The following is an 11,475-nucleotide window of genomic DNA, read 5'->3' as shown; positions in this document are numbered from 1 at the left end:
TCACCTCAAACAAGGAAAATCTCTGGCTCTCACAGACCTGTAACGTCTTCTGTAAGAAGCTTTTCTGTCCCCCACTCGTTACCTGTATGAATGGCCTAATAATTCTGCACTCCCTGTATAGTAGGGCTGCTGAATTGCTTTAACCTTGGTTTGCCTAATATACACACATACAGAGTCATCTGCACAGAAAACAGTACACATGCTCTGCAGTCTGCAACTCTTGTTGGCACTACCTAGTAGTAAAAATGTAAATGTCTTACTCAGCTGGATAAGCCTTCAAAGGGAGTTTAACTAGTGCAAAGTCTGTGTGAGGTCCCACTGATCATCCATGTGAGGACAGAGCAGGTAAAAGTCCTGTGAATCCACAGCAAGTGTCCTCCTGCACGTTCTACTTACATGCTTTGTGTAGGATGTGGGGGAAAAAAAAAAAACAACTTTAGATGACTTCTCGATTCGAATTTTGAGATGCTGCCCATTTCATCTCCAGTCTATGTCAAAGCGGCTATAGAAATAGACACAGAGATCCCCTTTATCTTTTCAGAGGCTACACTCTCCTGTCAAACTCCCTGTTAAGCAAGGCAAAAAAACCTGAACGTAAGCAGTTGGGCATGCTTACGCCGATTTTGGGAAACAAATGCCCAGAGGCGTTTACAGAGGGATTTTTAAGTGTCTTCATGCCAAAGAATTCAAATGCTAACACACCTCTGAGGGTGTGTGCAAACGTGTTTAGTGAGACTGATATACACAGAAAATGACAACCTGCCAGACAAAACCTGCTCTCTGCTCCTTTAGAGAACACAAACAAATGTCCCCGTGCTTACTCATATCTGGCCTAATTCACAGACTGTTACTGATTACACCTGAGCTTTTTCTATCAAGGTGCCCAATGAGCTGTGGTAATAGGTCAGCTAGCTGATGCTCTGCAGCACACATTTATAAAACAGAAGTCCACAGATACACAGCTTATTTTAAATTTAAAGTTTAAACGGTTCCATATTTAAAGGATTAAAATCTGAAGTGGGAGCACGCAAGAGTCACTTTTTGTTTTGTTTGTCTGTTTTGGTTTTTTTTAAAGTGCATGTGTGCGCCAGTGTGTGTGTTTTAAAAACAATTTCGCAACTGTTTTCCACAAATTTCCAAGATCTCTGAAGTCATGTCAACCAAAGAGTTGTAGCCTTACAGATATTCAGTTTATGGCACATTTAAAACAGTAAACAGGTCACATACAAAAAGTTGTAACTGGTTCATTTTTATAAATATTAAATAAATATTTGAATTATGTTCCACATAAACCTTTCACAATAAAGCTCAAGATCCTGTTGAGACTTTTCAAAATAAACTGAATCACATGAAAGAGCAGATTATTTACGGATGAGAATTAAAAAAGAGCCGCCAGGTGCTAAAAAATCAACCTTAGACTCAAACATCAGAACAGGCTTTTCCCCGCAGCACGCCGTGTGCCTTTACAACTTATGTCTAAAAATGTATAGTTTCATGCATCGGTTAAAACACTCGACTCCGGGTAAAGGACGCGCAGCTGGAAACACTTCACGCAAGTCGAGCTGTCCGAGATTCACAGAATTTACAGAAAATGTTACATTTTTGTGATTTTTATTGTTATCGGGACGATAGAATTCTTATATCGGGATATGAGATTTCGGTCATATCGCATATCATACTTTTCAGACTCACCTATTCTTAATGGAGACGTTCACACTAACCAACAGTAGCAATTTATATGTAGTAAAGTGCAATAACATCACGTATATTCTATAAAAGAAAAGGGGAATTCAATGTAAGACACTTTTAACAGCTTAATAATTTAAATAATTTGTAGTCAGTTCCAGATTTTTAAGAATTTGCTGCCGTTTTATCTCGTGATTACTAGTCACTTTATTAGGTACACCTTACTAGCACTGGGTTGGACACTCCTTTGCCTTCACAACTGACATAATTCTTCATGGCACAGATTGAACAAGGTGCATGAGAGATTCAGATTTTGATCCATACTGACATGACAGCATCACATAGCTGCTGCAGATTTGTCTGCTGAACATCCATAACGCAAATCTTCCTTTCTACTACTTTCCAAAGATGCTCAACTGGACTGAGATTTGGAGACTGTGGAGATCATTTGTGCACAGTGAACTCAATGTGATCAGAAGATGGCCAAACTGTGATCATAAAGGCATACACAAGTTCAGCAACAATACTCAGCTGGTTCTAAAAGGCCCGAAGTACAGCAAGCAAATACCCTACACACCATTACACATCAGTTTCCTGTTTTCAGTTGACAGAAACAGCACCTAGTGTGGTATTCTGCCACCATAGCCCATCTGCTTCAAGGTTGGAGGTGTTCAGAGATGCTCTTCTGCACATCTTGGTTGGAGCAAGCTATTTTTTTTAAGTTACTGTTGCCTTCCTATCAGCTTAGAGCAGTTTGGCCATTCTCCACTCTTGGCATCTTTCACAAGAAAACTGCCGCGCACTAGAAAGTTTCTATTCTTCTGACCATTTTCTGTAAACCATAGAGATGGTTATGAGGGAAAATCCCAGTAGATTAGCAGTTTCTCCATTGCTCAGACCAACCTGTCTGGCACAACCATGCTACTTTCATCATCACCTTTGTTCCTCATTCTGATGGTTTGAACTTCAGCAGGTCGTCTCGATCATATCTACACAACTAAATGCAGAGTTACCACCCTGTGACTGACTGCTTAGATTTTTTGATTAAATATCTGAGTGATTAGATATTTCTGTCGACAAGGAGTTGAACAGGTGTTCCTAATGAAGCGGCCAGTGAGAGCATTCATATGATTCTGAGGGTTTCAGCGTTTTGTTTTTCCTTCTTCTGTCAAAGGTATGGTGGCATTTATGAGTAGAAAACAGGCTGGGTATATGTGTGAGCCTGTTCACTCACCATTATAGATATACTGTAAAACATGAAACGCATACTAAAAACTAAAATAATGCTAACCTACAATAAAAAGAGACACTTGAGACTTTCCCCCATTATTTTCTTGTTTGCTTGTTGCAGGGCTGCAAACAACAGAACATACAAACCTCCAGGAAGTGTAGCTACAACTCAAATCCTTGTCACTCTCATTATATAGATTCTTATGATTACCCAGTGACTTAAAACACACACACACACACACACACACACACCGTAGTTTCTCATCAACCAGTGACAGACTTCTAAACGAAACATAAACCAGAGCCAGATAAGCAACAGCCTCTATGTATACCAACATTTCCTTTATGCTGATGGAGCTTGTGAAACATGATGGAAAAGATAAAACAGCTTGCTCACAGGCCACTGTGCGGCATCAATATCGAGCACTGGAGCTGACTGTACAAACAGGAAACCGACGTTAACTCACGCACATGCGACTCAAACAGAGCGCAGGGACGCAAGATGACAACTCGAAAAAAAAGAAGCCAAAAGTGAAAACGGGAACTGAGGCGTACAGAAATGAACTACAATGAAGGGATTGCAGGATGGTGTTTAGCAATTTTGTGGAAGTGCAACGTGTTTCTTACTTTAAGCGCGACTCCTCATAATTGTGAAATGCTTTTGTTGCACTCTGCAGAACATTTTGTGAGACGGTGTTTTGGGTTTTTATTTTTTTGTTCTTCTTGGGGGGGGGGGGTAAAAGTGCCTAAAGATGGAATTTAAAACGGGTTCTTTGCTAAGTTGTCTATCGTGGGGTGTTAGACTGAAAGCTGCTCGTCTGGATCATGACATCAGGCGGCGTTGTCATTTTTTAAGACTGCGGAAACTTGGGAGCGCACTTTAAAAAGAGCGCTAAAACGGACACAGGCAATAGCTTTTAGCTTGGTGGCAAACGTGGACAGTTTAAAAGCTGTGTAAAAGCCGTCGTTACTCACAAAACATCGACAACATGCGGGCGGCTGAGCTGGACGAGGATGCATCAGTCAGTTGTGCGGCGAGTCCGGGCAGTACCGAGCATTTCTCCTCCTCTCAGCTTCAATTCCCTGGACTGAGCTGCTGTGGCGACGGGCTACAGCGGCGAGGGCGACACCGGGGGGGTCGCCTTTTCTCAGGGTGAGAGCACTAAACGCCACAAAAAGTTAGCCCTGGGCTGGAAGAGCAACAGTGTAAATGCGTTGCACAGAGACCGACGTGGCAAACCCGCACCGCCTCTGCGCGTGTCGTCATCAGCGCGCGACTAAAGCAAGCTGCACAGTCGCAGTTTGATTTAAAAAAAAAACTTACAAAAAAAGCTGATCTGGAGTCAGTGCATCGTTTTTTCATCTTTTATTCTTAGTGATCATCTCAATGCTGCACTTCACTCATGTACTGTACTATCAGAACATTTCGCATGCACGATTTTACTGCCCATACTGTTGTTTGTAGTGACAAACTATTCAGCTGTCTCTCCTACTGCCCTACAATGGTAAAATACATAAATAACAATCATAATAAATTATGGAATTGCGATTGAAGATACAATTTCAAAAGAGAAAAAGAAAGAAAAAAAATCGAGATTAAATATATCTTTCTAAGAATGTAATTCATATTCACCATAATAAAAGTAATTTAAGTGACTTTGAACAATACGTCTTTTTGCTGGCACCACATTACTTTTTAATGTTTTTTGCATAATTATGTGTGTGCAATTTATTTAGCGCAGTATTTCAGAAACTGTTTATCTACTGGGATTTACCCACACAAACATCTCAAGGGTTTACAGAGAGTGGTTTCAAAAAAGAGAAAATATCCAGTGACCAGCAGTTCTCTGGGTGAAAATGCCTTGTTGATGTCAGAGGAGAATGGCCAGACTGCTTTGAGGAGACAACAATGGTTGAAAGAGCCAGTTGTTCCAACCAAGGTATGCAGAAGAGCATCTCTGCATCACCAGGTGTGGTCTTCTGCCTGTACACAGCAGTAGAAGATCACACCTGGTACCACCCCTGTCAGCTAAGAACAGGTAATTGAGGCTACAGTTCACTAAGGCTCACCAAAACTGGACAAGAGAAGATTGTAAAATTGTTGCCTGGTCTGAAGTTTTTGTTTTGTTTTGAACTTCTGCAGAGACAACTAAATGTTAGGAGAATTTAGCATAAACAACATGAAACATAAATCCATTCTGCTTTGCATCAGTGCTTCAGGCTAATAATGGTCTAGTGGTGTAGGATATTTTCTTGGCACACTTTGGACCTCTTGGACTCAGCATTGTTTAAATACTACAGCTTGCCTGAGTATTGTTTGTGACCATGTTCATTCTTTTATGACCCCACAATGCCAATCTTCTAATGGCTGTTTGCAGCAGGACAACGTGTCATGTCACAAAGTTCAAATCATCTGAAATTAGTTTACTGAACATGAAAATGAGTTATCTGTACTCCTTCACAGTCAAAAGATCTCAATCCAGTAGAGCACCTGTTGGAGGGGGTAGAACAAAAGAGTCTCATCTTAGATGAGCAGCTAACAAATCTGCAGCAACTGTGTGATCCTGTCATGTCAGTATGGAGCAAACTCTCAGAGGAATGTTTCCAGCTGCTTTCTGAATATATGCTATGAAGAATTAAGTCAGCTCTGAAGTCACAAGGGGATTCAACCCATTACTAGCCAGACGTAACTGGTAAATTGGCTGGTAAGTGTACAACAAGAGCATCAAGTGATAAACAGTATTTGAGAAACCACTGTGTGGCTGCATTAGGGCATGCTGCTGAAACAGTGATAATGATAGTGCATTCAGAAGTGCTGTTTGTGTTTGCCTCATTAACAGAAGCAGGTATAATTAGCGTCTGGTTTCTCAGTTCAGCTCCATCATGTGCACTTTCAACAAAGACAGTGTAAACCGGAAGAAGAAGAAGAAAAAAAAAAAAAAACCTCATGCACTTTTAAATCTGAGAAAAATACATATTATTTTACATTTAACTTTGCTACTGTCCTTTTTGCCAAATAACCTAATTAGCTGTTCTTCCAGTTGTTTCTTTTTAGTGCGAGTTACTTTCAGTTTTTTGTTGCCCCTGTTCCAGGACCTCTGAGATGAACTGCTGCCATCAAATTGACAATGAGCTCATGTTTTCCATGAAATGGTGAAGTGTCCTAGTTTAAACATTTCACATTTTCTGTGTTCTGTTTTGAATAAAATAAAAACTTTTGAGATTTCCAAATTCTTACATTCTCATTTTTATTTACATTTTACACAGGTTCCCAATTTTTGGGAAGTAGGTTTGTACAATGACTTTACAGAAAACAGTTTCATTAAAAAAAATTAAAAAAATAAAAGCACCATATAACAGAAAAAGAAAAAAAACCCAGCTGAAAATGACATTAAGACAAAAAAAAATCTACATAAAGCGCAAAAACAACTGACTTGCTTTGCCAGTATGTGAAAAGCCACCAAACAAAAACAAAACAAACAAACAAAAAAAACCACCCCAAAACTATAATTCTCCTGCAACACCTTGACCTTTACATAAACTGTCCTGCCATCAGCTTTAATTTGCATCATATTTAGGCTTTATTTTACAGTTCTACTGTGAATCGTTTTGGGGTTTGGGGTGTATAGTCAATGTCTGATAATTTATAGGTTTTGGATACATACTTTGATATTGCTTTTGCATTTTAGGCTATATTTAGATATGCAAATAGTTCAGAATATTAAAAACTATGGCTGTCAAGAAAACAGTGGCAGTGTGATAAGATATGGCAACCTACTTTGATGATTTCTCTCTACATGTGGAATATCGCAAAGATTATCGACACAACATGTGCGACTATCAAAGGTCAAACAGGAAGAAGAGCAACTCACAGGTACGTTGTACCCCAGATGTCAAAGACTTATTGAAGTACTATGACAAAGTAACTGTACAGTTTTTTAAAAAGAGAAAAAATAGCTTGTAATAACAGTGAATGAATCAAAAAGGTCCGTCACTCCACTGCCTGTATGACTAATTTACTCCTAGTATCTCCTAGATACAAGTTATGTACACATGCATTTTCTAACCATAGCCAAGTAATGTATGAATTTTCTTTTAAAATATAGCAAATACAAGACACTAAAGACATTATGGAGATGTGAAAGCAATATTTTGTGATTTAACAAAAGCATAAAACGTAATCATATTGATGTGGTTTAAACTATAAATTATAATGTAACAAAAACAAAAATGCTTACTCACCCTGAGAGACTTTTCTTTTGCACCTTGTAGCGTTTGTTTCATGACTTTATCCCTTATAAGAATTAACTACCAAATAAATAGAGCTTCAGCACAAAAAAACAAAAAACGCAACAAGCTTTTAGTCCAAATTTCCTTCTGAATAATTTCTTTAGACTAACAAACCAGCCGAGGGGAGTATTACCACAATTTCTTCAGAGTTACAATCATCATTTGGTTTAATTTAATTTAAAAGGTTTCCCTTCTCTCATGAGCCATTTGACCTCTATCCACCTGTATGAGGGGAAAGCATGACGAATATCTGGATTTTTCAATCTCAGAGTTTGTCCTTCATCAGATGTACAAAGAGTTAGTCGTTTCACAGATTAAAAAAAATATATATATGGGCATATAAAGGGTTTACCCAGAGCCAGACAACAGGCTAATGAGTTGGCTTGCTCTCTGAAACAGAGGTCAGTGTGTTTCGCAGATGGAGGGCTCAGATGACGATGCTGTTGCCACTGCGAGACGCCTTGTCCTGAGAGAGACATACTAACTTTAGATTCACTGCACTAGCAAACAGAGGTTTTATTTATAATAGTGACTGCATGTTTGAGAAATGTGTGATACAAGTGCATTGGTGTACTTGCAAGTTTGCAAACTAAAGCAAAGTATTCCTTACAGAGTAATAATCATTTCTTCGTGCTCCTGGTTTCTGTCCCGGCTCGTACTCCGTGTAACTGGGAGGTTTATCGGACCAGCCTCCACCTCCTCTCCTTGCACCTCCCACCGCCCCTCTTCTGCTGCTTCCCTCATCTGAGCTCCAGGACCCTCTCCTCGAGTGTCGTGCTGCTGGGGGAGAGTAATTCCCTCTGGACCTGCTGTCAAACAAGTCATCCCTGGAACGGGATCGAGGGCGGTCCATGCCTTCTCGTGCCCGGCTGCGACCCCGCCCATCCAGTGACTCCTCGCTGTAGCTCCGGGGAATACCTCTAGATCTGGTAGGTGATGGGTAACGTCTGCCCGCTCCCCCTTGCTCGTCGCGACGAGTGTAGCCACTGCGGCTGCTCTCGCTGGAACTCGGTGGCCGGGTCTTGGGCGCAGGAGGTGGAACTCTACCTAACTGCGACTCCCTTATTGGCGGAAGCGTAATGACACGGCGCTCTGCTGGGCCATCGTTGAGGGCAGAGATCATGCTGGGGGGGCCTGGTGAAAATGGGACATTGACGGGCATGTGGTGGGAAGGAGGCGCATAGTGCTGGGCAGGAGGCGCATAGTGCTGGGTGTGAGGTGGGGGGGGTGGCTGAGACTGAAAGAAGAGAGAGAAGAAGAAATAAATATAACTAAAACTTAAAAACAAAACGAAAACTGTGCCCAGGTTCAATGCAACAAATAGAGTATATACTGTTATGGTAATTGCATCATTAAAATAAATTAAAAAATATATATCAGGCACTTATCGTCCATATGATAAGCCTCAGAAATGAAGTGAACCACTACAGGGAACTTCAGGTTTAGAAAAGCAGAAAATGTTCCACCATTTTAAGAATTTTTGTTTCCTGAGGAAACTAAAATTGCGAGGCTGAAGACACCAAGTCAGTTGCGACCTTCTAAAGTGTAATATTTAATTTTCTAACACAATGCTGTGATTAACGTGTTGTGTCAAGTCTGGATGTCTCTAACTATATGCATTCTTGACATAAAAAGTGAAAGACGTGTTTAAAACTAAGCAAAAAGCTCTCTCTTCACTGTGGGTTTGATGAGCCCGTCTGAAACGGTCACACTTTAATTCTCTGATGACATCAGTCAGACATAAGTCATAAAAAGTCGTCGCAACTGACTTGTGTTAGCTCAAAAAAAACGATACAGAAAGCAAAAGTATTCAAACAAGTGCAACGCCCATGACGTAGTAGGCCATGAAGCATAGGAGCCATTACAATTCACAGATTGTTGCCTGTAAACCAGGGGTGGGCAATTCCAGGTCCCGAGGGCCGGTGTCCTGCAGGTTTTAGATCTCACCTTGGGTCAACACACCTGAATCACATGATTAGTTCGTTACCAGGCCTCTGGAGAACTGCAGGAGCTAGTTTAGCCATTTAAATCAGCTGTGTTGGTTCAAGGACAACTCCAGGCCTCGAGGGCCTGGAGTTGCCCACCCCTGCTGTAAACCAACAAATGTGTTTTTGTTTACATTAAAAGTCGTGGGAACATACCTGTAGAAGAGGACTGGTCATTTCCAACCCCCTCACTTGGTTCTCCAGGTAGTCGAGCATGTGATTGTTATTGGCTGGCGTGCGGTTACCTTGGACACTGGGAGGGGGCATGCTGTAAGCTGAAGACTGAGGAGGAGGGAGAGGCATAGTCTTTAAAGGGATGCTGCTCCCTGCAACAGACCCTGAAGACAAAAAAGAAAAGAAAGAAAAGCATTTAGAAAATTTAAGGAAACAGCAAATTAAAACCTATTTAAGTCTGTCACTTTAATATGTGCAGATTAATGTGTGCATGTACCAGCGTAGAGCATTGGGTTCATCTGGCTGGGGGCGGAGCTCAGTGGTGCATATATTGGTTGTCCTCCTAACCAAGGATTCATGGCCTTCTGAGCCTGCTTCACCATACGATGCTGCATCACAGCTAAAACGTGAGAACAACAATTTCTAGTATGTACAGATTCAGTGAGGCTATCTCAAAGTATATGGGCTTTTTATTTGCAGCATGATAAGGTCACATGTTTGATTTCACTAAGGCTATTAGCAATAGGTACTTTCAAACACAAATGAAGGCCTGCAGAAAGGATCTGTTAATGGCCAAACTGAGTGGAGCAATGGAAACAGCAATCAAACATTCACTAGATATACAGGCAATGAAATATTCTTCCTTCCTTCATGCTTGGTTTTTTTCCTCCTCAACTCCCAAACTGCCTTATTCCTTGACTTCTGTTGTTGAAGCGCCCTTAAATGAAAGCTTTTACCTTTCTCAGGACAGCAGCACCTCTGTGGGCAGCAGGGACAGCGGACATAGCAGCAGCATATCTGAGGGCAGCACTGGCAGCAGCAGATGCATAAGAGCATGATGAGAAGGAGGGCACCGATGATGATGAGCAACGCAGTCAACCAGTCTGTAGGAAGACAAAGAAAAAGGGAGACGCTCTGTGTTCTGTGTCTTAAGAAGCAGACTAGGTTTTTGCGTATGTTACAGCATTAATAACATTAACAGAAGCTGCAGCTTCTGCTGTGTTTAATCTTATGCATTCATATTTTCTTTCTTACTGTAGACAATGAGTTTGACTTCTTTGGAAGTGATCCCACTGGTGTCTCCAGGAGCATTAACATTGCAGATATACACCCCGTTGTCCCACCACATCACCTCATTGATCACCAGATCTGCCTCTGTCCAGACAATGCAAACATACATGATTAAATTCAACTTCCTCTGTTGTGCCCTAATTTCAGAAGCTCAAAGAACTGGACAGCATTCATCAATTCACTTCCATCTCTACAAATTAAAAGGCCATCGGGATAACATACTATTAATCCTTTATTTCTGCAAAAATGATCACATAATGAAAATGAAGGAAGAACAACCAAAAAAAAAAAAAAAGTTCACAGTTATTTGAACAAAACTACCAATTCATATTGTACCAAGCATCTATTTAAAAGATTTATACAGGTGCTTCAGCTTAAAAAAACAAAAACAAAACCCAAAACAAAACAAAAAAAACCCAAATCACATTTAGGCTCATCTTGGGGTGAACTCACGGTTTTGGACGGAAATCTTCCGTTCCTGGTACTCTGTTCCCAGTATAGGCTGGTTGCTTCCTGTTTTCTGGACCACAGTGCGTATTGTCCGGTCACGGTCTGGACAGTCATTTGATGGATCTTGTCCTAACTGTAGTTGAGCCTGGTATGCTGCAAAACCAGATGTAAAAGCTTAATAGTGCAAAGACTGACAACTGGCCAAAACATGTTACTGGCTGTTTGGGATAAAACTGGTGGTTCACAAAAGACAAGATCATCAGGTACAACCCACAAATGATCATAGATGAAATTATTATTCTTATTGATATTGTTCATTGCAGCCTTGGGAATAGCAAAAATGAAATGTGTGCAGTAGGAAGCACCACACCAAGTGAGGTGAGAGTAAAAATAAAATAAAATAAAGAACTGATTGAAAAAACAAACAAACAAACAAAAAAAACCCCCAAGAATTAGATCAAATTAATGCAGAGGGCAGAAACGCACAGAAGTGTATATGCATTTAAATCTACATCTACATAGATTTCCATCTTTGTCACCGCTGCCGAAAGTTTTTTGGCACTTTAATCCCACTCTGTGGTGGTGGTGG

At 40.7% G+C, this 11,475-nt stretch overlaps 2 protein-coding genes across 2 annotated transcripts in view; both read right to left on the bottom strand.

Annotated features, from left to right (window-relative positions):
• The window catches only part of tmem39a (transmembrane protein 39A), a 25,141-nt gene extending 20,958 nt beyond the window's left edge, over nucleotides 1–4,183 (bottom strand). Inside the window, exon 1 of the mRNA XM_005724124.1 lies at nucleotides 3,892–4,183. The gene's annotated coding sequence lies outside the window, so the exon portion shown is untranslated. The remainder of the gene's footprint in view (nucleotides 1–3,891) is intronic.
• A 2,096-nt stretch (nucleotides 4,184–6,279) lies between these two features.
• The window catches only part of ildr1a (immunoglobulin-like domain containing receptor 1a), a 6,296-nt gene continuing 1,100 nt past the window's right edge, over nucleotides 6,280–11,475 (bottom strand). The window contains exons 3-9 of the mRNA XM_005724121.2: nucleotides 10,890–11,039; nucleotides 10,401–10,520; nucleotides 10,103–10,249; nucleotides 9,643–9,765; nucleotides 9,348–9,529; nucleotides 7,817–8,443; nucleotides 6,280–7,672 (exon numbers count right to left, since the gene is read on the bottom strand). Coding sequence (XP_005724178.1) covers nucleotides 7,634–7,672; nucleotides 7,817–8,443; nucleotides 9,348–9,529; nucleotides 9,643–9,765; nucleotides 10,103–10,249; nucleotides 10,401–10,520; nucleotides 10,890–11,039 — 1,388 coding nt within the window. The 3' untranslated portion in view covers nucleotides 6,280–7,633. The remainder of the gene's footprint in view (nucleotides 7,673–7,816; nucleotides 8,444–9,347; nucleotides 9,530–9,642; nucleotides 9,766–10,102; nucleotides 10,250–10,400; nucleotides 10,521–10,889; nucleotides 11,040–11,475) is intronic.

The sequence above is a fragment of the Pundamilia nyererei genome, unplaced genomic scaffold (genome assembly GCF_000239375.1).
Source record: "Pundamilia nyererei isolate P.nyererei 1_Seehausen unplaced genomic scaffold, PunNye1.0 scaffold00011, whole genome shotgun sequence".
NCBI classification, from domain to species: domain Eukaryota; kingdom Metazoa; phylum Chordata; class Actinopteri; order Cichliformes; family Cichlidae; genus Pundamilia; species Pundamilia nyererei.
This window is presented reverse-complemented; position numbering and strand designations above follow the sequence as displayed.